The sequence below is a fragment of the Dasypus novemcinctus genome, chromosome 7 (assembly GCF_030445035.2).
Source record: "Dasypus novemcinctus isolate mDasNov1 chromosome 7, mDasNov1.1.hap2, whole genome shotgun sequence".
In the NCBI taxonomy this organism is placed as follows: domain Eukaryota; kingdom Metazoa; phylum Chordata; class Mammalia; order Cingulata; family Dasypodidae; genus Dasypus; species Dasypus novemcinctus.
Window position 1 is genome coordinate 42,526,392 of NC_080679.1, and position 27,573 is coordinate 42,553,964.

At 40.0% G+C, this 27,573-nt stretch overlaps 1 protein-coding gene across 1 annotated transcript in view; it reads right to left on the reverse strand.

Annotated features, from left to right (window-relative positions):
* FAM117B (family with sequence similarity 117 member B) overlaps positions 1–27,316 on the reverse strand; it is a 171,174-nt gene extending 143,858 nt beyond the window's left edge. Inside the window, exon 1 of the mRNA XM_004458869.5 lies at positions 26,497–27,316. Coding sequence (XP_004458926.2) covers positions 26,497–27,295 — 799 coding nt within the window. The 5' untranslated portion in view covers positions 27,296–27,316. The remainder of the gene's footprint in view (positions 1–26,496) is intronic.
* Positions 27,317–27,573: the final 257 nt, after the last annotated feature.

The following is a 27,573-nucleotide window of genomic DNA, read 5'->3' on the forward strand; positions in this document are numbered from 1 at the left end:
ACAGAAACACATAGAAAGAAATCATAAGGAAAATACACCAAAATATTAATTGTGCTGTCTTCTGGGAGTCAGGATTTGGAAAAAGACAATCTTAATTTAAAAGTTAGAACAGCACAGATGTTTTCTATAACTTATTTCTACTTTCACATATCTTCAGTTATTTCCATTTTCTTCTTCAGTTAATTGATCCACTTGCCTGTAAATGAAACATTAACAGAGCTCTACTCATAAAGAGCATAACTAAAATTTGATACAGACACAACAGTAACGAAAGAATAATTAATCCCAGTACGGACTAAATAATTTAACCAAACTGACTTTCTGCACACATGGTATCACAAAAAGCAAAAGACTCAGGAGAGGCAAGATGGTGGCAGGATAAGGAGCTCTAGAGTCAGCTCGTCCTATAGTACAGTTAGTAATCACCCAGAGCTATCAAAATCACCTGTTTGGGAAGTTCAAGAGCCCAGAGGAGCATCCTGCAACATCCTTGAGAGAATGGAAGGAGGAGAATGCCCATCTACAGTGAAGATTCATGAGACAGGCACTCCATTCCCAGGAAGCCAGTGCCCACTCTGCACTGGCAAGGCAAGGCACCTCAAGAGCTATTCCCTAGGCTTGAGTAGGAAGCTCCAGTTCCCAAAAACACGGAGGAAGAGATGGTCAGGCATTGACTTCATGTCCTGATTAATAAATTCAGCTGGCAAAAGTCCAATCCTAAGAACAGCCTAAGAGTGAACCAGTCCAATTCAGAAAGAGGCTGGTGGCCTCTATTTTAACTCCACCCCTCGCACAAGGAAATGTGGGGCTGATTGAAAATCACAGCAATGATAGCTTTCCACCCAGGTCAGACTGCAACCCTAACCTAAGCTCTAGCCCACCTCTGGCAGGAAAGAAACTGAGGGGGCCTGCACAAGCCTCTCAGGTCAACCGCAGGTACTGCCAGCCACACAGACTAGATTCTTGGGCACATGTAGCTCCATCCTCGCCCCACAAAAGGATAGGAGTGGGGACAGTGTTTACCCTGCCTCTCTGGGCAACTTCAGTCAATTTCTGCCCTGCAAGGAATAGACTGTTGGGCAAACCTGTGGCTAAATCTCTGCCCCAAGAGGACAGGATGGGGGAGTGGGTTGTGGTACCTCAGGCTCTCCGGGCTACTGGAGCCACTTTAAAACTTCACAGATTAGATTTCTGGATACTCCTTAGGCTTCATCTCCACCCAACCGGTCAAGAGTTCCCTCAGCCTCTCCAGGCAAATGCAGCCACTTTCAGCCCACAAGGACTAGACTGCTGGACACATCAAGTCCATCTCCGGCCCTGACCAGGCAAAAAGAGGGTCAGTGCTCCCTCAGCCTCTTCTGACAACCCTCATGTGCAGCCCTCATGCAAAAGACTGTAGTACACCCCTGTGGCTCCACCCCTGTCCCTGGAGCAGAGAAGTAGGGCTGGTGCTTTGTCAGTCTACCTGGGCAACTGCAGTTAATTTTGACCTGCATGGCTAAGTTTCCTGCCCACACTGATGGCCCCATCCCCACCCCAGGCAGAGGAGGAAGAGGCATGGAGCTTCATCCGTTTTCATCAGGCAACTACAGACAGTCTTGGCCTGCACAGCTTAGAAAACTGCACATGGCTGGGCTCAGTCCTTACCCCTGGCAGAGGAGAAAGGTGGAAGAAGCTTTGTCAGTTCCTGGAGCAACACAGGAAGCTTAGGCCTCCACAGCTTAAAGTATCAGTCACATCCTTGGCTCCTATTCACAACCAGCAATGGAGAAAGGGCAAGAAACAGATAAAAAAGAACTGAAAAATCTCAGCTTGGCTACACACAAGTGTGATGGTTAGGCAAATGTGCCAACTCAGTCAGGTAACTGTGCCCAGTTGTTTGGTCAAGCAAGAACATGGCTAACTGTAATACAATGTAATACAAGGGCATTTATGGAGTTTAGTCACCACTGACAGTACTGCAGTGGTAAATCATAGATAGCTGATTACATCAATCAGGGAGATTGCCATCAACAATGAGTGATGTTTTATCCAATCAGTTGAATGCCTTAAAAGGGGAAGTGATTCCAGCATTGAGTGAGAATTTCCCAGCTCATCTTTAGACAGCCAATGTCTCCCAGAACTCATCAAGAACCTTCATTAGATTTTCACTGGAGCCCCTTGTTGCAGCCTGCTGTGGAACCTGGACTTGTCCATCCCATGGCTGCATGAGAGACTAATAAAATCACATACTATCGACAGGTATCTCTCGTTGATTCTGTTTCCCTAGAGAACCCTGACTAATACAACAAGCTACTATAAAGTTCAAACTTAAGTAGAAACAAGTAAAGATAAATTAAAGATAAAAAAGGGAGTAAAAATAAATATATGTGGAAAATCAGATGCTGAGACACCAACAAAAAATTACAATCCATACCAAAAAAAACCAGGAAGATATGGCCCAATCAAAGGGACAAACTAATTCTCCAGATGACATAAAGGAATTGAGACAACTAATCATAGACGTTCAAACAAATTTCCTTAATAAATTCAATGAGATGGCTAAAGAGATTAATGATATTAAGAAGATACTGGGTGAGCACAAAAAAGAATTTCAAAGCATACATAGGAAAATAGTAGATCTTATAGGAATGAAAAGCACAATAAATGAAATTAAATATACACTGGAGGCATAAAACAGCAGATTTGAAGAGCAGAAGAAAAAATCAGTGAGCATTAAGACATAGCCTGCAGTAGTGAACATACAAAAAACAGGTAACATGGAAAAATCTGAACAGGGTCCCAGGGAATTAAATTACAGCAAGAGATGTCCAAACATATGTGTTATGGGTGTCCCAGAAATAGAAGAGAAAGGAGAAGGGGAAGAAGGAACTTTTGAGAAAATGGAAGAAAATTTCTCAACTCCATTGAAAGACACAGAAATCCATGACCAAGAAGTACAGCGTACTCTTACCTAAATAAATCCAAACAAACCTACTCCATGACACATACTAATCAGAATGGCAAAGTGCAAAGAAAAAGAGAGATTCTTGAAAAGCAAGAAAAAAGAGACTGATCACACATAAGGGATTCCCAATATAATTAAGTGCTGATTTCTCATGAAAAACATGGAGGTAAGAAGGCAATGGTATGATATATTTAAGATATTATGAAAGAAAATTGCTGGCCAAGAATCTTTTATTTGACAAGGCTGTCTTTCAAAAATTCAGGCAAGATTAGAATATTCAGATAAAGACAATTGAGAGAGTTTATAACAAAGAGACCAGCTTTGCAGGAAATACTAAAGGAAGTGCTACAGCCTGTAAAGAAAACACAGGAGACATAGGATTGGAGGATAGTCTAGAAATGAAGATTGTATCAGTAGAAGTAACTAAAAGTTTAAAAAGAATAATGAAAACATGATTTGACAGATGAAACACAAAGGTCAAAATGAATGAAGAACTTCCTTTACAATAATAATATTGAATGTTAATGGATTAAACTCCCTAATCAAGAGACACAGTCCAGTGGAATGGATAAGAAAATAGAAGCCATCTATATGCTGTCTACAAGTGATTCACCTTACAGCCAAGGATACAAACAGATTGAAAATGAAAAGCTGGAAAAATATATTCCACACAGGCAGTAACAACAACAACAACAACAAAAAGCTAGGGTACCTGTAATTATGCTGGATGAAATAGAGTTTAAAAGCAAAACTGCTGGGAAGCAGATTTGGCCCAATGGATAGGGCATCCACCTGCCACATGGGAGGTCTGCAGTTCAAACCCCGGGCCACCTTGACCTGTGTAGAGCTGGCCCATGCGCAGTGCTGATGCACACAAGGAATGCCATGCTACGCAGGGGTGTCCCCTGCACAGGGGAGCCCCACACGCAAGGAGTGCGCCCCATAAGGAGAGCCGCCCAGCGCAAAAGAAAGTGCAGCCTGTCCAGGAATGGTGCCGCACACACGGAGAGCTGACACAACAAGATGATGCAACAAAGGGGAAACACAGATTCCTGGTGCCACTGATAAGGATGGGAGCGGTCACAGAAGAACACACAGTGAATGGACACAGAGAGCAGACAACTGGCGGAATGGGGAAAGGGGAGAGAAATAAATAAATAAATAATAAATCTTTAAAAAAAAAAAAAAGCAAAACTGTTACCAGAGACAATGAAGGTGATTATATACTAATAAAGGGGACTGTATTACTCAGCCAAAGGGGTGCTGATACAAAATACCAGAAATTGGTTGGTTTTGGAAAAGGGTATTTATTTGGGGTAGGAGCGTACAGATACCAGACTATAAAGAATAAATTACTTCCCTCACCAAAGTTTATTTTCACATGTTGGAGCAAGATGGCTGCAGATGTCTGCGAGGTTCAGGCTTCCTGGGTTCCTCCCTTCCAGGGGCTCCACCTTAAGGCTTCAGCATCAAACTCCATCATTAACACTCCACCATCAAAAACTCTCAACTCTGCCCTTTGCCATGCCTTTTATCAGTGAGTCCCCACCCCTCAACACCCTAATGACATGGCCCAGTTAAAGCTCTAATCATAACTCAATCACGCCCAGGTACAGACCAGACCACAAACATAATCCAATATCTATATTTGGAATTCATAACTATGTCAAACTCCTACAGGGGCTAGTTCCAGGAGGAAATAACATTCATAAATGTATATGTACCTAATCAGGATGCCCCAAATTACATGAGGCAAACAATGGTAAAACTAAAAGGAGAAATAGATGTCTCTACAAAAATAGTTGGAGATTTTAATACCACTCTCATCATTATAGATCATCTGGGCAGCATCAATAAAGAAACAGAGGCCTTGAAAAATATGATCAATAAACTAAACCTAACAGACATACACAGAACACTGCACCCCAAAACTGTGGGATATACATTCTTTTCAAGTGCCCATGGATCTTCCTCCAGAGTATATGGTATGTTGGATCACAAAGCAGATCTTAAAAAATTTAAAAAGATCAAAATTATACCAAAGCACTTTCTATGATCAAATGGGATAAAGCTTGAAATCAAGAAGAGGCATAAAAAGGAAAAATTCACAAACATATGGAAATTAACACATGCTTAAATAATCAGCGCATCAAAGAAGAAATTGCAAGAGAAACCAACAACTATCTCTAGATGAATACAAACAAGAAATCAACATATCAAAAACCTGTGTGATGCAGCAAAAGCAGTGCAAAGAGGGAAATTCATAGCCTTCAAAGCCTACATTAAAAAGGAAGGAAAAAAAAAGACCACAACAGAAAAGGAGCTAAAATCAATGACCTAACTACACAGTTGGAGGAACTAGAACAAGAACAGCAAACTATGCCCAAAGAAAGCAAAAAGAATGAACCACAACAAAGCAGAAATAAATGAAATAGAGAAAAAAAAACAACAGAAATAACAAAACCAAAGTTTGGTTCTTTGACAAGATCAACAAAAACTGACAAATCCTTACCTAGAATGACAAAGAAAAAAGAAAGACTATGCAAATAAGTAAAACCAGAAATGAAAATAGGGACATTACTGACCCCACAGAAAGACAGATCATAAAAGGATACTATGAATAACTGTACATCAACAAATTAGACAATGTAGATGAAAATGAAAAATTCCTAGAAACATATGAACAAACTATACTGACCCTAGAATAAATAAAAGAGCTCAACAAACCAACCACAAGTGAAGAGACTGAAACAGTCAACCACTTTCCATAAGTGAAAATCCTAGGAAGAATGGCTTCACAGGCAAATTCTACAAAGATTTAATGCAATCTTAATCAAAATTTTCCAAAAAACTGAAGGAAAGGTACCAAGTTGATTTTATGAGCTCAGTATCACCCTAATACCAAAGCCAGATAAAAAAATACTACAAAAAAAAGAAAATTACAGACATTTCCATAATGAATAAAATCCTCAATAAATCCTCAATAAAGTAAAAATCCTCAATAAAATATTCACTAATTGAATCCCACAACACATTAAAAGAATTATTCATTCTGACCAAGTGGGTATTATCCCAGGCATGCAAGGGTGGTTCAACACAAGGAAATCAACCAGTGTTAACACATCACATTAAATAAACCCAAGAAGAAAAATCACATGAGCATCTCTATTAATGCAGCAAAGGCATCTGACAAAATATATTGCATTACATCTTGATAAAACACTCCACAAGGTAAGAATCAAAGGAAACTTCCTCAGCATGGTAAAGGGCATATATGAAAACCCCACAATTAACATTGTACTCAATAATGAAATGAAAGATTTCCTGTGGAAACTGGAACAAGACAAGGATGCCCACTGTCACCACTGTTGTTCAATATAGTGCTAGAGGTACTAGCTAGATCAGGCAACATAAAAAAATGAAAGCCATCCAAATGGAAAGGAAGAAGTAAAACTTTCACTATTCGCAGAATATATGACCCTATACCTAGAAAATCCCAAAAAATCTACAGCAAAGCTACTAGAGCTGATAATGAATTCAACAGAGTGGCAGGATACAAGATTAATAAGCAAAAATCAGTAGTGTTTCTACACACTACTATCAATCAATCTGAGAAGAAAGTCAGGAAAAAAATTCCACTTACAATAGCAACTAAAACAATCAAGTGTTTAGGAATAAACCTAACCAAGGACAGAAAACACTTGTATTCAGAAAACGATGAAAACGATAGTACATTGCTAAAAGAAATTAAAGAAGATCAAAATAAATGGAAGAGCATTCTGTGTTATGGATGGGAAGTCTAAATATCACTAAGATGTCAATTCTACCCAAACTGATAGACAAATTCAATGCAATCCCAATAAAAATTCCAACAGCCTTTTTTAAAGAAATGGAAAACCCAATTATCACATGTATATTGGAAGTGTAAGGAGCCCCAAATAACCAGAAACATCTTTAAAAAGGAAGAACAAAGTTGGAGGACTCTCACTTCTGGACTTTAAGTCATATTACCTAGCTACAGTGGTAAAAATAGAATAGTACTGCCATAAAGGTAGACATATAGACCAATGGAACTGAACTGATGGTTCAGAAACAGATCCTCACATCTATGGTTAAGAGATTTTTGACAACGCCGTCAAGCCCATCCAGCTGGGGCAGAACAGTCTATTCAACAAATGATGTTGGGAGAACTAGACATTCATATCCAAAAGAAAGAAAGAGGACTCCTATCTCACACCTTATTAAAAAATTAACTCAAAATGGATCAAAGACCTAAATATAAAAGTGAGAACCATAAAACTCCTAGAAAAAAATATATAGAAACATCTTTAAGACATGGTGGGAGATGGTGGTTTCTTGAACTTATACCCAAAGTACAAGCAATAAGAAAAGACGCCAATAAATGGGTCCTCAACTTAAACACTTTTTGCTTAGATTAATTTTGTCAAGAAGGTGAAAAGGCAACCCACTCAATGAGAGAAAATACTTGGAAACCACATAATAAAGGTTTGATTTCAATGCTATATAAAGATATCATATAGCTCAACAATAAAAGAGCAAGCAATATAATTTTTTTTTTAAATGGGCAAAAGACTTAAATAGACATTTCTCTCAAAAGGAAACACAAATGGCAAAAAAAAAAAAAAAAGCACATGAAAACATATTCCAGTGTGGAAACAGAGCTAATGGCAACACACTGTAGTGAGTAGCCAATGGTTTATAAATGGGATTGTGGTTGAAAAGGATAGTCTAGGGATATAAGCTAGAGAATAATCTAGGGACTAAATAACACAGTGAACCCAGAGATGGATGGGAATTGTGGTTTATGGTACAGATGAAAGAGTGTACTTCTGTGAGCTAGTGCAGATATATTATCACTACTGCAGGGAGGTGGGAATGTGGAGAAGAATGGGAAAAATACAATTGGTGTGACCTACAGACTGTGGTTAACAGCAATACTATAATATTCTTGCATCAATGCCAAAGATGTACTGTGTTGATACTAGGGGGGGTAATGGAAAAATTTTGTCAAATGTATGCTATAGAACATGGTTAGTGGTAATACTCTGATAATATTATCTGATAATCTGTAAAAAATATTCCACAACGGTGTGGTGTGTTGTATGGAAATTCTAGACAGGTGCATGACTCTTTCGTAAGTGTACAGCCTCTGTAATAAAAGTATATTTAAAAAATAATAGGGTGGGTTGGGAGGAAAATACACCAAATGTAAGATAGGGACTATAGTTGGTAATAATATTTTGATGATGTTCTTGCACAGTTTGTAACAAATGTTTCACAACAATACAAGATATTGGTGGTGGGGTGATGTGTGGGACGCCTGTATGACGTTACGCATGCTTATTTGGAAGTTCACAACTTTTACTGTATACTTATTATGTAAAAAAAAAAATGTGGTATATACATAGGATGGAATACTATGCTGCTATAAGAAGAAATGAAATTGGGACATGTATGAGAAAATTAATGACCCTGAGGACATTATGACCAGTGAAATGAGTCAGGCACAAAGGAACAAATATTGTATTGTCTCACTAATATAAACACAAAGAATAAATACATGGAACTAAAACCTAGATTATAGATTGGTAGGAGATAGGATGAGGACTGAGAAGGAGTACTGATGCTTAATATTACATAGAATTTCCAATTAGCTTGACTGTAAAAATAGAAATGGACAGTTAATGGTAACACATTACAGTGAGTATAACTAACACAGCTGGTTTATAAATGGGAACGTGGCTGAAAAGGAAAGTCTAGGGATGTAAATGTCAACTGAAAGAAAGCTAGAAAATAATCTAGGGACTGAATAACAAGTGACCCCAAAGGTGGATGAAGATTGTGGTTAATAGTACAAATACAAGAATGTTCTTCCATGAATTAGCACAAAATACATCACTATTACCAAGTAGTAAGAATATGGTGGTGCACAGGAAAAATGTAACTTATGGACTAGAATTAACAGCAATATTATAATATTCTTGCAGCAATGTCAAAGAAGGTACTATATCGACACAAAGCCCAATAATATGGGAGTAAGGAATTTTTTCCTTTGGACTAAGGAAATGTTCAAATGATTATTGGAGGGAAGTGGATTTGGCTCAACTGATAGGGCGTCGACCTACCACATGGGAATTCCAGGATTCAAACCCAGGGCCTCCTGACCTGTGTGGTGAAGCTGACCCACACACATAGTGCTGATGCATGCAAGGAGTGCTGTGCCACACAGGGGTGCCCCCCATTTAGGGGCGCCCCCCACACAAGAAGTGCGCCCTGCAAGGAGGGCCGCCCCATGTTAAAAAAAAGGGCAGGAGTGGCAATGCACACATGGAGAGCTGACGCAGCAAGACTATGCAACAAAAAGAGGCACATATTCCCAGTGCTGCTAACAAGAATGCAGGCGGACACAGAGAGGAGACAACGGGCAGGTCGGGGGGCTGGGGGGCAGGAAGGGAAGAGAAATTTTTTAAAAAGGGTTAAATAAGCTAATTCATGTCAAGATCTTATAGCATAGTAAACACTTAATAAATGGTAACTATTACTAAAAAAAAAAATTCCGTTCAATGGAATCGTTGTGTTCCCTGGTGGCAGCACTCCTCCTTTTGGAACCAAGACCTGTAGACCAGCAGAGCTTACAGTTACAGGGACAGGAAGCAAAAATTTTCCTAGTGGATCACTAGGGGTAATATTGAGTGGTGCCACTCAAACAGTACATAAAGTGGACGCTGATTTAGAGCATACACAGCCTCCTGGAGAACACTGCCCCAGCCCCGCAAGGGAATGCCACCTAGTTGGCACTGTAATTGAGTCTTCAAAAGGCCATTTCACCATTCTATCAATCCAGCTACTTCAGGATGATGGGGAACATGTAAGACCAGTGAATTCCATGGGTACAGGCCCATTCCTGCACACCATTTGCTGTGAAATGGGCTCCTTGACCAGAAGCAACGCTGTGTGGAATGCCATGGTAGTAGGTAAGACATGTGGTAAGTCACAGATGGTAGTTTTGGAAGCAGCATTGTGTGCTAGAAATACAAACCCATATCCAGAGTATGTGTTTATTCCAGTTAAAACAAATCACTGGGCTTTTGGGAAGAGGCAGACTAGAAAAACATGGGACTCTCTTCTCCTTCAGAAAAAGAGCTAGAGAACAGGCTGAAACAGCCTAGAAAAAGATCTTCTAGGGTTTAGGATACCAGGCAAAGGATGAACACTGCCCAGAGGCAAGAGAGACAAAGGAGAGAAATCATAATGACAGAACTGTGAGTTGAAACCAGTGGCTGCTGCTGCCGGCACCATCTCCAACACTGAAGACACTTTAGAACTGTAGGGCCTCTGGACCTGAGGCTACAGACTAAGAGGGTTCCAGGGATTTACCACCCTAGGACAGGGGAGAGAGAGACACACAGCCTAAGGCTGACTCTGCTTCTGACCCACAAATTTGGTCTGCTGTGTCCCAGGAACCCTTCCACACTGGGTGGAACAGTGCCATTGTTTGACTTGAAGCCCGCAAGGGGATAAAGATAAATGACCCTCCCAATCTCCTCCTCAACTAACGGGGACTGATTGTTGAGGACTCAGAGGGGAGTGGAAATATTTCTGACCAGGGAAAAGGGAAAGCGCTGCCAAAGAAAGCTGAAGAACTGTCTCGGAGAAAGTTTTAATTACAAGGCTCAGCACCTCCACATGGGAAGTTCTATCTCATTGATCCTGTCTGTGCTGCAACAAATACACTCCAACCAGGCATTGAACTGAGAACTGCCAAAGAGTGCCATCCACTGAAATACCAAAGAAGTGCACTCAAGATAATTAAAAATAAGTAGGAGAGGCTCTTTCTGGCCTCTATAGTGTCCTTCCCCAAGGCCCTAGGAATCGAGTCTAAAACCAGTTACTGGGTTTGGGGCCCAGTTTTGGGCAACCAGCAGGGACAATCCTAACAATCCAGGTCAAGCCAAGAATCAAAAAGCACTGGTAACACACATATTCCTGTCACTAAATCCCTACAAAAGAGAAAGAAATCAGTATCTGAGTAAACTACATCCTAATCATATGCCTAGATATCATCAAAAAATCACAAGCATACTTAGAAAATAGAAGACATAGCCTAAGAAAAGGAATATATCAAAGCCCCAAAAAAGAGGCAGAATTTGAGAGAACTAATCAGCGATATGTGTACAAATTTCCAAAATCAAATTAATGACCTGAAAGACAATATGGTTAAAGAGAAAAATGACATCAAGAAGATACTGAGCAAGCACAAAGAGGAATTTGAAATCTTGAACACAAAAGTAACAGAGCTAATGGGCATGAAAGACACAACAGTCAAGATCAAAAACACACTTGAGGCATACAAGAACAGACTCAAAATGGTAAAAGAAAGGATAAGAGATATCAAAGACAGAACAGCTGAAATTAAAAAGAAGAGAGAGAAAAGAATGGAAAAAATTGAGCAGGGGCTCAGAGAGTTGAATGACAACACAAAACATAACAACATAGGTGTCATGGGAGTTCCAGAAGGAGAAGAGAAGGGAAAAAGGGCAGAAAGAATATTTGAGGAAGTAATAGCGGAAAATCTCCCAACTCTCACAAAGGAAATGAACTCACATGTCCAAGAAGCACACCATACCCCAATCAGAATAAATCCAAATAGATCTACTCTAAGACACATACTACTCAGACTGTAAAGTACCAAAGATAATGAGAAAATTCTCACAGCACAAAGGGAAAACCAAACCATCATGTACAAGGAATGTCCAATAAGACTTGGCACAAATTCCTCTTCAGAAACCATGGAGGAAAGAAGACAGTGGTATGATACAATTAGGATACTGAAAGAGAAAAACTGCCAGCCAAGAATTCTTTATCCAGCAAAATTGTCCTTCAAATATGAAGGTGAGTATAAAATATTCACAGGCGGTGGACTTGGCCCAGTGGATAGGGCGTCCATCTACCACATGGGAGGTCCGCGGTTCAAACCCCAGGCCTCCTTGACCCGGCTCTCCTTATGGGGCACACTCCTTGTGCATGGGGCTCCCCTATGTGGGGGACACCCGTGCGTGGCACAGCACTTCTTGCACGCATTAGCACTTCACATGGGCCAGCTCCACATGGGTCAAGGAGGCCCGGGGTTTGAATCGCGGACCTCCCATGTGGTAGGTGGACACCCTATCCATTGGGCCAAGTCCGCTTCCCGCCAAGGATGGCTTTTATCACTTAGGTTTGTTTGACTCAGTTATCAAAGAACTTACAAAAAAATATTCTGGAGAAATTTGGAGAAAAACATCTTCTTATTCACATCCCAAAAGTAAGAAAACTTTATCCTCTCTTCATTATTTATTTTACAAAACTGATTTTTTTATTGCACTTTGGACAATAAAAACAGATTAACCTACAACTTTCCACATTATGTGAGACTCTGGCAAGTAAGCAGACCCATCCATATTGATGTCCATGATTGATATAATAAATGTGTTTTTTTTTAAAGATTAATTTTTTTCTCTTAGAACCACCACTTTGATCTATTACTGAAATCACATTTGTTCTGAAATTTCTAAATTAACAGCATATTTGCATTTATCAAACCACAATGTGAGTTTTAAAAGGCTGAAAAGCATTTCTACCCAAAATGTCATGTTTTTTTCAAACAGTTCTACCAACCTTTCCAAATCTATCTATCTATTAATTCATCAGTGTATTTCTTCTCTAACCTTCCTTTAAGACAAAAATAGGCAGGGTACAGGGGCTACAAAACATTCCCCCAACCAGACACTCTGACGGGCAAGAAGGAATAAACTACTGGTATACATTATACCTTATTTTTTTATTCTTTCAAACCATCCAGCTTATTAGCACAATACCTATTTATAATAGATATACAATGTTGACAAAATTACATAACAAGATACAGTGACATGATTTAAAGAACACAGGCCTCCAAATAAACAGACATGAGTTGAAATTCCACATTTAATAACTCTGAAATACTAAGTTGCTTGACTCTCTGGGCACTGAGTATCCTCATTTATAAAACAGAAATAAATGCAACCTAATTTGAAGGCATACATCCTTCATAGGACAGGCACCAAATATTAATTCCTTTCCTTTTTCTTAGTTGACAAAGAAACTAAGAAAACTGGACCCAAAATCTAATGCTCAATTCTACACGCACTTCAGAAAACATTCTTTTAAATAAACCCTTTTGTCATAAGAGAATTACTATTACTAATCTCAAAGAGAACACAATTTTTTTTTAAGATTTATTTTTTATTTATTTCTATCCCCTTCCCCTCTGGTTGTCTGCTCTCTTTGTCCATTAAGCTGTGTGTTCTTCTATGACTGCTTCTATCCTTATCAGTGGCACTGGGAATCTGTGTTTCTTTTTGTTGCATCATCTTGTGTCAGCTTTCCACGTGTGTGGCACAATTCTTGAGCAGGATGCACTTTCTTTCACACTGGGCGGCTCTCCTTATGGGGCGCACTCCTTGTGCATGGGGCTCCCCTACATGGGGGACACCCCTGCGTGGACAGCACTCCCTGCACTGCACATGGGTCAGCTCCACACCGGTGAAGGAGGCCGGGGGTTTGAACCGTGGACCTCCCATGTCGTAGGCAGACGCCCTATCCATTGGGCCAAGTCCATTTCCAAGAACACAATTTTTAAAATGTCCTTCTAAATGTTTAGATTCATAAAGTTTACAGACATAGAGTAATTCTGCCTTACTATGTGACAAGAGCTTCTCAATAAAATATTTAGAACCTAATTTTTTTGACCAAGCATCTGAATGCCATTATTTAGTGAATTTACAGCTAATACTTATCTAAACTACCTTCCCTATTATTGTTCTGTAACTACTCTTTTCTTGCCAAGCCAGATGTCCACTCTACCTCATATCGATTATCTCCTTACTGGTTAGTAGCCTGCCACAAAAGACTAGCTAAGGTTCATCTTGTGTTGGTCTATAACATAATACAAGAAGTAACCATTCAAGAATACCATCACACAGCTGTTCCTCTAGAGATAATGATTGTCTTCACCATAACTGAACTGAAACCAAAAACAGAATAACATCATTATTAATATAAAGAGAACACAAACACAGCTCTTTCTGAACCACCTATAAAAGAAAATTTATTAAAACTGGCCAAATATGATCTATGTATCTTTTTTTAGTTAAAAAAACTTTTGAAGATAACATAGATCACACCATATGTTACATTAAAAAATATGAGGTTCCCATATACCCCACTCCCCACTCCTCCCACATCAACAACCTCTTTCATCAGTATGACATAATTTTTGCATTTGATGAATACATTTTGGAGCACTGCTACACTGCATGGACTATAGTTTACATTGTAGTTTACACTCTCTCCCAGTTCATTCAGTGAGTTATGGAAGGATATATTATGTCCTGCATCTGTCCCTGCAATATCATTCACAACAACTCCAAGTGCCAAAAATGCCCCATATCACACCTCTTCTTCCCTCTCCCTACCCTTAGCAACTCCCGTGGCCACTGTTTCCACATCAATGATACAATTCCTTCCATTGCTGGAGTCACAATAATTCTATAGCAGAATACCGGTAAATCCACTCTAATCCGTATTTTATTCCTCCATCATGAGGACCCTGAGATGGCGACGTCCACTCCACCTTTGAATTGAGAGGGAGCTTAGATCCCACATGGCTGATGGATGGGATACTCCTGCTCGAAGTTGTAGACACTCTCAGTTCCCTGTTGTGGTGACTGACCATCCGCACCTTTCTGTTAGCTGACCTGGGTAAGTCCAATGAACTGGAGAGTAGGTGTTGCAACTCTGCTGAGGCTCAGGGCCCAGCTGGTACATGGACAGTTCAGAGATTCAAGTCTCTTGAGCATACACCAACCCCAGTGCCAAGCACAGGTTCAGTAAAAGTGACAGAAGAGGCATATGGAGAAAGGTCACATCTGAGTCCAACTCCATCACAATCAGGAGCACAAATTCCAAAGTAGGACCCACTGGCAAGGCACTGAACTCCAGAGCCATCTGCCATGACTGTAGGACCTGGGTGTCTCCAAAGCCCTCAGGAGCACCACTACCTGGGGTTGTATCTACTCTCGCTGTCTCTGGGATCCTGCTGAGACGTGCGTAAGTGTGACCCCTCTGATGACCTCCCAATTCATTTTGAAGTCTCTTAGCCATAAAAACTCATTTGTCTTTACCATTTTCCCCTTTTATTCAAGGTCTTTTTCTAGTTGCATCACCAGCTGGTGCTTGGTAGTAATCCCTCGGAACTTAAGAAAAAAGAGATAAATTGGACTTTTATCAAAATTGAAGACTTTTGTGCATCAAAGGACATTAGCAAGAAAATGAAATGACAGCCTACAGAATGGCAGAAAATATTTGGATAACATATCTGATAAAGGCTTACTATCCAAAATATATAAATAACTTCTACAACTGAACAACAAAAAGACACGCAAACCAGTTAAATAATGGGCCACAGATTTAAACAGACATTCCTCCTGAGTTGATATATAAATGGCCAGTAAGTATATGAAGAGATATTCAATATCATTAGCCACTAGAGAAATGCAATTTAAAATTACAAAGAGATATCATTTCACACCCACTAGAATGGGCTATCATTAAGAAAACTGAAAATACGTTTTGGCAAGAATGTGGAGAAATAGGAACACTCATACATTACTGATGGGAATGTAAAATGGTGCAGCCACCGTGGAAAAAGAGTTGTTAGTTCCTCAGAAAATTGAACAGAATTATATTTGATCAGCAGTCCCACTCTAGATATATACCCAAAAGAACTGAAAACAGGGTAACGGACTTTCGCCCAGTGGTTAGGGTGTCCGTCTACCACATGGGAGGTCCGCGGTTCAAACCCCGGGCCTCCGTGACCCGTGTGGAGCTGGCCCATGCGCAGTGCTGATGCACACAAGGAGTGCCATACCACACAGGGTTGTCCCCCGTGTAGGGGAGCCCCACACACAAGGAGTGCACCCTGTGAGGGGAGCCGCCCAGCGCGAAAGAAAGTGCAGCCTGCCCAGGAATGGTGCCGCCCACACTTCCCGTGCCACTGACGACAACAGAAGCGGACAAAGAAACAAGATGCAGCAAAAAGACACAGAAAACAGACAACTTTAAAAATAAAAAAAAAGAATTGAAAACAGGAACAATAGCTAAAAGGTGGAAGCAACCCAAGTGTCCCTTGGTATCAGGGAGGCTCATCCCCAGAAGTCATGTCCCACACTGAGGGGAAGGTCATGCATTTACATGCTGAGTTTGGCTTAGGGAGTTAGCCATGTTTTCTTTTGTTGCTCATGCTTTCGGTGTAAGGTTTAGAAATGCGCCACCTACCACCAGGTCTTGAAGGTATTTTCCTACATTTTCTTCTAGAAGTTTTATGGGTCTTGCTTTTATATTCAAGTCTTCAATCCATTTTGAATTAATCTATGTATAAGGTGTGAGTCAGGGGTCCTCTTTCCTTCTTCCGGCTATGGATACCCAGTTCTCCCAGCACAATTGGTAGAAGAGACTGTTCTACCCCAGCTGGGTGGGTCTGAAAGGCTTGTCACAGTAAAATCATAATATAGATTATATATAGATTATATCAAACCCTTTTCCCCCTTCCCCAGCAATGATCTTTTTACATGTGGATGTTACATTTGCTACAACTGATGTACGGATATTGAAACATAGCTACTAATCTTGGTTCCTTTATGGTTTACGTTATGGTTTATATTTCAGACTAACTCATTTTATGAGGTAGGTGTTACCCACGTTAAAGAAGGGGAAAAAAACTCCACATGATGATTTAAATTAATACAGAGAAGGAATTTGACAAAACCCAACATCCTTTAATGATAAAGGCACTGAGAAAACTAGGAATAGAAGGGAATTTTTTTAACATGGTAAAAAGCATTTATGGAAAACCCACAGCAAATGTCGTACTTCAGTAGTGAAAAGACTGAAAGCTTTCCTCCCAAGATCAGGAACAAGAAAAGGATGCCTGCAGTCATCACTGTTATTTAACACTGTACTAGAATCAAATTATCGCTGTTTGCAATGATCATATATCTAGAAAATCCCAAAGAATCTACAGGAAAGCTATTAGAAATAAAAGCAAATTCAGCAAAATTGCTAGTAAACATGCAGAAGTCACTTGGGAAACCCAAGTGAATATAAATGCAGAAATCCTCAACAAAGTGCTGGCAAACCAAATCCAACAGTATATTAAAAGGAAATCAAGAAAATGGTTCCATTCACAGTGATATCTAAAAGATACTGGCATAAGGATAGGTATGTAGACCAATGGAATATATTTGGAAGTCCAGAGTTAAATCCACACATATATGGCCACTTGACTTTCGATAAGGGTGCCAAGTCCATTAATGAGGAAAAAATAGTCTCTTCAACAAATGGTGCTCGGAAAACTGGAAATCCACATGCAAAGAACGTGTACTCCTACTTCTTGCCATTTATAAAAATTCAGAAAGGATCAAAGACCTAAATAGACGAGTTAATACTAAAAAATAGTTCAAGGAAACATAAGGAAATACATTCATAACCTTGTGGTAGTAGATAGTGTATTTTTTAAATTTTACACCAAAAGTATGAGGAACATCACTACTGAAGGTGGTAGAAATGGGGAGAAGCTTGGGAAAAATACAACTGGAGTAACCTATGGACTGTGGTTAACAGCAATACCATAATATTCATGCACCTACGCCAAAGATGTACTGTGTTGATAATGGGGGTGTATGGAAAAAATGTGTCAGATGTATGCTATGGACCATGGTTAGTGGTAACAGTCTCATGAGATTATCTCATAACCTCTAACAGATGTTCCACCACAGTGTGATGTATTGACAGAGAAGTGCTGTATGGGAAAATTCTGCACATGCACATGATTGTTTTGTAAGTTCACAACTTCTGTAATAAATTTTAAAAAATAATAATAGGGTTGGTTGGGGAAAAATACACCAAATGTAAAATATGAACTGTAGTTAGTAGTAAGATTTTGACAATACTCTTTTATAATTTGTAATAAATGTCTCACAACAAAGCAAGGTATTAGTGGTAGACTGATGTATAGGACCTGTGTATGATGTTATACATGTCTGCTGTGTAAGTTCACAACTTTTACTATACACTTATTGCTTATGTATGTTCATGTGTAAATGACACAGTAATAACAACGAATAAGGTGGGCTGGTGGGAGATAAACCAAATATAAGATAACTTTGGTTAGCAATACTTTGAGGATGCTCTTTCATCATTTGTTAAAAGTGTTTTGCAACAATGTAAGGTATTGGTGGTAAGGTGAGATATGAGAGCCCTGTATGATATTATGTACATTTGTTTTGTAAGTTCACAACTGTTACTATACACTTATTGTTTATGTATGTTTATGTATGAGTGGTACACGTCAACAAATTTTTTTTTAAGTTGTTTATTGAAGATTCCAACTACTGCTGTAGAACTATTTCTCCATATGAGTCAGTCCATTTTTACTTCATATATTTTGGGTCTCTGTTACGAGGCAAACATGTTTATTGTGATCATATCTTCTTGCTAGAATGAACCTCTTATCAATATATAATACCTTTAATTGTCTCTTACAATCTTTTTTTACTCACAGTCTATTTTGTCTGAGAAGAATATAAAATAGCCACTATAACTCTCTCTTGATTACTGCTTGCATGGAATATCCTTTTCCACTCTTTTACTTTCAACTTCTTTGTGTCTTTTTACCTAGAGTGAATCTCTTTAGATAGCATATAAATCAGGGGTTCTTAACCTTTTTTTTGTTCCATGGCCCTCTTTGCTGCTCAGGTGAAAACCACGGACCCCTTACTAAGCCCTCACTATACTCTGTATTATTTTAAAATAATTATCACACCTGCACCAACACATCCCCACAAGCATGGTTTTTTTTAAATTTCAATTCAAGCTCACAGACCCCTTGATAAGAACTCCTGATAGAGATGGAACATGCTTTTTCATCCAGTCTGCCAATCTCTGCTTTTAATATGGGAATTTAGTCCCCTGACATTTAAGGTAATAACTGAAAACAAAGAATTTACTTCTGTCATTTGTTTTCTGTATTTCATGTTATTGTTTGCTTTTGTTGTTGTTGTTGCTTTGGTCCTCAATTACTCTACTAACCTTTTTGCATTTACTGTTTTTGTAGTACAGTACACTTTGATTCTCATCTTTATTTTTTTTTTATTTTTTAGTTATTTTCTTAGTGGTTATCTTTGTAAATACAATAAACATCTCACTTCAGTAGTATACAAACTCTCTACTCCTATAAATCTCTGGCCCTGCCCCTTTATGTTGTTGTTGTCTAAGATTATATCTTTATTGTATGCCCACTAACATAGAATCCTAAATGCTATTTTACACCTTTGCCTGTTAAGTCAAAAAAGGGGGAAAAAGCAGTTACAAACCTAAGGTACAATATAGGATTTTATACTTAGCTAAGTAGTCAACTTTGCCATTTTTCTTTATTTCTTTATATGGCCTTGAGTTACTGCCTAGTGTCCTTTTATATCAGCCTGAAGGACTCCTGTTACCATAATGTAGTGCAGATCTTGTAGTAATAAACTCTTTCACAGCTTTTAATTTATTTGTAAATGTCTTATTTTCTCCTTAATTTTTTTAGGAGGTACCAGGGATTGAACCCAGGACCTCAAACATGGGAAGCAGGCGCTCGATCACTGAGCTACATCTGCTTCTCCTTCATTTTTGAAATATAATTTGCTGGATATAGAATTCTTGGTTGACTTTTTTTCTCTCAGGGTTTTAAATATGCCATCCCACTGTCTTCCAGCCCCCATGGTTTTTTGTTTTGTTTCTTCTTTTTTTTTTTTAATGAGAAATTCAAATCTTACTGGGATCCCTTGTATGGGACAAGTAGATCCTCTTGCTGCTTTTAAAATCTTCTGAGTTTGGGTTTTGCCAGTTTTGCACTAATATGTCTGGGTGTAGTTTGGTAAAGATCCCCTAATATCTACCATGCTTAGAGTGTATTGAGATTTCTGGATCTGTATATTCATGTTTTTCATCAGGTTTGGGAAGTTTTTGGACATTATTTCTTCAAATTCTTTCTCTGCCCCTCTCTCTCATGTCCTTCTGAGACTCCAATGATATGTATGTTGATGATATACTTGAACCCTGAGGCACAGTTCATTTTTCTTCATTATATTTTCTTTCTGTTCTTCATAATGGGTAGTTTCTATTGTTTTATCTTCAACTTTGCTGATCATTTCTTTTGCCTATTCAAATCTGCTGTTAAGTCCATCCAATGAGCTTTTTTAAAACAAATTATTTTATTTACATATTAATGAAACATACAATTCATCCAAAGTGTACAAGCAAGGTATTTGGTATAACATCCAAAGAGTTTTTCCTTTCAACTACTGTACTTTGCAGCCCCAAAATCTGTTTTATTCCTTTTAATAACTTCTCTTTAATTTTAGACATTTTCCTGATTTTTCTTAAGTTATTTGTATATGGAGTCCTTTAGCTCATCAAACATACTTAGGATGGTTTATTTAAAGTCTTTGACTAATAGAGCCAATGTATGAGCATCATCAGGATGGTTTCTGGCAAATTCTTTTCTTTTCCCTGTTAATGGGCCATATTTCCTGTTTCTTCATGTGTATTTTTTTTGCTGAGAAATGGACATTGAGTGGACATTTTGGTTTAACTCTGGAAATCTAATTCTCCCACTCCTTTGAGACTACAAGCATTGTTTTTATTGTTGAGGCCTGGACCTACCAATTTATGAATTTTCCTATTTTTGCTCCTTAACAAGGAATGGAAAGCATCAAAAGGAGAAAAAAATAGGTACTACCTCATTAGGAATCCTCTGACACTTTCTCCTGAAGGGGGTTTGAACAATGGTTGTCCTCAGAGCTAGACTCCAAATGATAAGTAGCTAATCCAAAGCAGTGATCAGCGAAGAGAGCACACTCCCCTGAATCATGGAGGACATATCCTTACAGCCCACCCTAACACCAGCAAGCAGGAACAGAAGCCCAGACTATAGTCCTCACTGCTGCTTGGCATATTGGTGGTGGGTGGAGACTGGCAGCCACAGCACAGAGGATGAAAATCACCAATATTAAACTGCAGTTTACAAGTCCCTACCTCCTGCTGTTCACTGGACTCCAGAGTTCCAGAATAATTGATTCAGACATTTCCTGCCAGCTCAATACTTGTTTTAGAGGAGTGAATAATTCCTGGAGATTCCTATACCACCACCTTCCCACAATCCTCTCCTGTTTCAATTGTTTGTAAAGTTCACAATAATGAGCCAATACATTTCTTACTCTATTAAATTTTATCAGTCTCTATCACTGAGAATTTTCCTTTGTAATAATTATTACTATCATATCCAATTTTATCAGAGCAAACTGTGCACATCTAAATTTTATGAAAAATAATTCGTTTTTATCAGTTTTTAGTCAATAACAAATGTTGCCATATGTGTTTTTTAAGACACTTCTTTTTACCTGTAGTATTTGTGTCAATAATGGTCTTTACAAGTGGGTAAGACTGACAGTTTTCTATGTCCCAGACTGTGGAAAGCAAAAAGCTAAAATAGTTCCCCAAGTGCTCACTTCAGCAGCACACATACTAAAATAGTTCCCCAAGATTTCCCGCCCTAGTCACTAAAACTGTGAATATGATGAGCTATTACATCCATGATTATACTGCCTCATATATGAAAGGAATTTTTCACATGTATTTAAGGTTACAAATCAGTTAACATTGAGTAAATCAAAAGGGAGAATACACAGGTGGGCCTAATCTAATCACATGAGCCCTATAAAAGAGAAATTTCTCTGGTTGACTGCAGAACAGGAAGTCAAAAAAGATGTGATACGAGAGAGAGTCCATTGCTGGCTTTGAAGATCAAGGGAGCCAAATGGAAAAGACTTGAGAGCATCTTCTGAGAGCTAAGCATTAACCCCAGCTAACAGGAAAATAGGGAAGTTAGTCCTATAGCCACAAAGAACTGGGTTCTGTCAACAAACTGAATGAGCTTGGAAACACATTCTTCCTCAGACCCTACAAATAAGGGCCCAATATAGCCAAAGTCTTGATTCTGAACTGTAAGCCCTTCAGAAAAAAACAAAGGCAAGCTGTCCTAGACTGCTGACCTACAGAACTACGAAATAATTAAATGGGTATTGTTTTAAGTCACTAAGTTTGTGGTAATTTATTACACAGCAATAGAAAATACACTGACCAACAAATAAACCCATAAGCAAGTCTCACAGATTGATCTATTATATAAAGCTGGTTCAAGACTATAAGAGTGAGGCAAGTGAGGTGAATCAAAACTCACCTTTCAAAATAAGCTTAAATAAAGAAAAATAAAATAACAAAATAAAAAACTCACCTTTCTTGTCTCACCCCTCATCTTGGCCCTGTCAAATCTTATCATTTTAAATTTTGTTCATCATGAGATTTTTTGCATTAACCTTTATTTTTTTAGACTGTTACATTAAAATATTAATTCAATTACTGAGTTTTTCAGCATCCCCTTAAATTTTACATCCAGTGTTAGTGCCTCACATGCCTCTGCCTAGTTCTGACCCTGACTCTGAGGCTAATCTCAGTTCCCCACATAGTTCTCCTCATATCTTCCAGAATACTCAACTATGTCACCAAGCCAGTCCTTTCAAGTATTTTTATTGTTTTTCCCAACACGTACAATAACAATGACAGTACAAAGAACAGAGGCAAAACTTTGGGGTCAAAACATTCTTTGGGTTAAATACACAACTTCCAGAAAAGATGTCTAATTATCTGTACTCAAATTATCAGACGCTAATGACATGTACCTTTGATTTAAAAACTCAAAGAATAATTAGTTATTTGTCCAATGTATATGAGGTGCAGAGGTGCCCAAAGATGTACTTACCAAATCCAATGGATGTGTCATGATGATGGGAACGAGTGTTGTTGGGGGGGGGAGGGGGGGGTAGGGGGGTGGGGTTGAATGGGACCTCACATATATATTTTTAATGTAATATTATTACAAAGTCAATAAAAAATAAAAAAATTTAAAAAAAATAAATAAATTCATGAAGGTCCACTCTAAAAAAATAAATAAATAAAATAATTAGTTATTTGTCAAAATGAACAGACAAGGTATATAAGTGAACAAGACAACCTATGGAATAGGAGAAAGTAGTCACAAGTCATATGTCTGATAAGAGTTTAATATCCAGAAATATAAAGAAATCCTACAACTCAACAACAAAAAGGCAACCGAATTTAACAGTGGGCAAAGGAATTGAATATAGACATTTCAGGAGATGTAAAAAGAGCCAATAAGCATATGAAAAGATGTTCAATATCATTAATGATTAGGGAAATGCAAACCAAAAGCACAAGGGGATACCACCTCACATTCACTAGGATGGCTCTTAAAAACAAAACAGAAAACAAATGTTGGCAAGGGCGTGGGGAAATTGGAACCTTCACACAATATTAGTGATAAAATGGTGTAGTTGCCATGGAAAACAGTTTGGAGGTACCTCAAAAAGTTAAACACAGATTACCATAGGACCTGGAACTCCCATTTCAAGGTATATGCTCAAAAAAAGTTGAAAGCAGGAACTAAAACAGTACACATACACCAATGTTAATAGCAACCTTATTCACAATAGCCAAGAAATGGAAACAACCCAATTGTCCATCAGAAGAATGGTCAAATAAAATGTGCTATATACATACAATGGAATAGTATTCAGCCATTAAAAAACAATGAAGTTCTGAAAAATGCTACAACACTGAAGAAACCTGAAAGCATTATGTGACTGAATAAGCCAAGTACAAAAGGACAAACATTGTATGATTCCACATATACGAACTATCTAGAATAAGCACTCATAGAAACAGAAAGCAGAGCGCGGGAGGGGAAATGGGGTAGATATTGCTTAACAGGTACAGAGTTTCATTTTGTGGTGAGGAAAAAGTTTTGATAATGGACAGTGGTCATGGTAATACAATATTAATGTAACCAATAACACTGTATTATACATTTAAAAATGGTTAAAATGGTAAATTTTATGTTTTATATATATTATTAACACAATAAGAAAAAAATTTTTTAAGTCAAAGATAAATACTTCTTAAAGGAGCCAGGGGAAAATGGCTCATTATATATAAGGGACCAATGATTTGAACGCAGATATCTCATTGGAAACCATCAAGACCAGTGAAACAATGAAACTACATGTTTAAAGTACTAAAAGAACGAATAATCAACCATATTCCTCGAATTCATGAGTCCCTGGCCCTCTTTTGCCTGGAAAATGCTGACTTGGGAAAGTCCTCTCTGGGGTGACCCTCCTCCCAGAATTTGTCCTCCATGCAAAAGCAACTAGGGGCAATGAAAGGAGTGCACAAGAAACTACAGAGGCAAAATAAAAACAAACAGAACAGACCAAGATTCCCAGAAAAGGACCAGAGGAAAGGAAGTGTTTTCCTGGGGGTTAAACAATTGTACAAATAGTGCAATCTTAAGAACTGTACCACATATCCATGGCAAGAATCAGATGAAGAGCTGGAAAAATCTGTTCAGTTAGACAGGCAATTCTAAAGATCTAGAGTAAGTTGAATGAAGTGTCAAGGAGGAGCCGTGAACACAAAACCAATCAACAATAAAACCCTAACCAAGACAGAGAAACTGACCTGCAGAGTACATTCATCAAGATAATCAAATGACGAGGCATCAGCAAAAGATTACAGCCATATTAAGAAATAAGAAGATATGGCTCAATCAAAGGAATGAATTAAAACTTTGGAGAAGACACAGAATTTGAAACAACTAATCAATGATGTTGAAAGAAGTCTTCTAAATCTATTCAAGGAGATGAAGGAAAATACAGTTAAGGAGATAAAGAATATTAAGAAGAAAACAGGTGAGCATAAAGAAGAATATGAGAGTATAAAAAGAAACATAGCATGGGAGCCGATGCAGCTCAAGTGATTAAGTGCCTGCCTCCCATGTATGAAGTCCTGGTACCTCCTGAAAAGAAAAAAAAAAGAAGCATAACAGAAATTATGGGAATGAAAGCCAAAACAGAAGAGATTAAAAATTTGCTAGAAGCATACAAGAGGATCCTTTAAAAAGGGGAGGAGGGGTTATTAGGGTTATTAGAGAAGTTGTGGGTTAACAGATCATGCATAAAATATGAATTCCCAAACACCACCTTACATCAACACCTTACATCTGTGCAGAACATTTGCTACACTGATGGCACTTTTTAATAACTGTACTATTTTTAACAACAGTAGCCAATATTGAGAGATTCTATGTTCTAGACAATGTGTGAAGCAATTGATATGGATCCCATTTAAAACACCCAATACACAGGCCTATGAAGCATGTTCTATTTTTTTTTAGTTTTTTAAGAGGAATCATGTTAAAAAAAAGATAACATTCCCATATACCCCTTCCCTATTGTTGACACTTAGTACTAGTGTGGTACCTTTGTTAAAACTGATGAAAGGATATTAAAATAGTACTATAAACTATGGTCCATGGTTTACATTAGGTGTAACTCGATCCTGAGAGGAAGACAACTAGATAACTTCTATCCCTTTCCAACAGTTTGAATCTCTCTTTTTGGGGTACTCTTTCTTTTATGAATGATTCCATTGGAACCCAACAGCTCCACCTGGACCCTCCCCAAGAAAGCACCCAGGCACAGAGAAACAAGAACAAAAAACGTTAAAAGAAGGGGAAAAAAACGTTTAAGTCCCTGAAATGACAACACGAGGGAGACAAACTCTAACAATTTTGTGTATTTTTAAAATATAAATCCGGATAAATGGTTTTAAATCCCGAACACATAAAAATCAATATGTCAAAAATATTCCCAGGCCTTTAAACAAAAAGTCCACAAACCTTCAAAAGGAATGTTGCTTAACTTCCTTCTCACTACTTGCCACCCATTTATTAAGTCTTAGGAAATGCTTAAACGTTCTCTCACCTCAGTTCAATGCTCCAAAATCTACCATGCTAATCCATTCCGTCCTCCAGATCTGAAACCGTTTTGTGGAAAATACAAAGCAGCAGCCGGTGGTTTACTAACATTAACCCATCTCAGTAAAACAAAATGACAAACTACTCCTAACCCGGCCCCAATTTGTCAGAGAGAAAAAGAAAGGGAGAGTAAGCAGCAACCGAGGGCGTAAAGGGCAGAAAGAACCTCATGTTTATAATTAACCCACAGCCGCCCAAGCGCAAGGTAAGCAGCAGCACCTCCACGGTCAGGAGCCGTCAGAGAGATAAGCGAGGCCGGCGGGCGCTGTAGCGGGGCGAGGGGCGGACCCCGAGGGAGGCGGGGCCGCAAAACCCCGCAGCACGTCCCGCCCCCGGCCCCGCCCCCGGCCGTCCGGGCTCCGCTACCGCTCCGCAGTCCCAGCGCGGAAGCCCGGGGCAACCCCGACCCTTTTCCGCCGACCTCTCCCCTCGCCCCGCAGTCCCGGACACGTACCTGCTTTGCAAACCGGGGCGCTCGGGCTCCTCCTCTCTGGGGAGCTTCGGCTCTGCTCGGGAGACCTCCTCCGGTGGCGGACGCGGGCTGGGGGTGGGGCCACGCTCACCTCGCCAGTCCACAGGTGGGTGGGCGACGAGGAAGGCGACGAAACGGTGCCCAGCAGCGGCGGCGGAGGCTGAGGCCGGGGCGGGCTCCCACGAGCCCCCGGCGCTGTGCTTCGCGTGGGGCTGGTGCCCCGTGTGGACGTCGCGGACGCGCCCGTCTGCGTAGCCACCGTGGGGCTGGTGCGCGCCGCTGCGCTCGCGCCGCCGCGCGTGGGGCTGGTGCTGCGCGAAGCGGTGCGCGGGCCCCCGCTGCCGCCTGAAGGGCCTGAGGCGCCACCGCAGCAGCCGCCGTTGTTGTTGCCGCCGCCGCCGCCGTTGCTCCGCGTGGGGCTGCCATGTTGCTGCTGCTGCTGCTTCAACTGGAACGGAACCGTGGCCCTCATGGGCTGCAGGCGGCTCCCGGCTCCCCCGGCCGTGGCGCCCGCGCCGCTCCCGAAGGAGCTGGCTGGCGTGGGGGACCCATTGCGCCTCACCCGCTGGGACATGGTACCCCTCCCTGGTGACTGAGCGAGACGGGGGGTTTTGTTGTGGTGGCGTTGCAGGGGAAGAATTCTCGAGGCCGAGGGCTGGAGGGAAGGCCCCCACGACGGGGTGACGAAGCCGGAATCCGGGGTGCGGGGGGGCGCTGGAGCCGCGGCCAGCAGAGGCGAGGTGGTGCAGCAGCAGCAGCCGCCACCGCCGCTCCTCCTCATCAACAATAGTGTCTCCTCCGCTGCCCCCGCCCCCGGTAGCCTCCCATTGGCGCAGCGTCAGCTGCTCTCGAGCCGCTCAACCGCGTCTATTGGCTGCGAACGGCACGGGTCCCAGGCCCCCGGGGCCTTAGAGAGCCCGGGTTTGCGCGGAGACGATCTGCTCTTTAAAGAGAAAGAGACCCGCCCCCCGGGGGGAGGGGGAGCGGAGAGCGCAAGCTGTGTGTATGTGTAGTGTACACGTGGGTGTACACGTACGCGCGCACCTGGCCACACACATC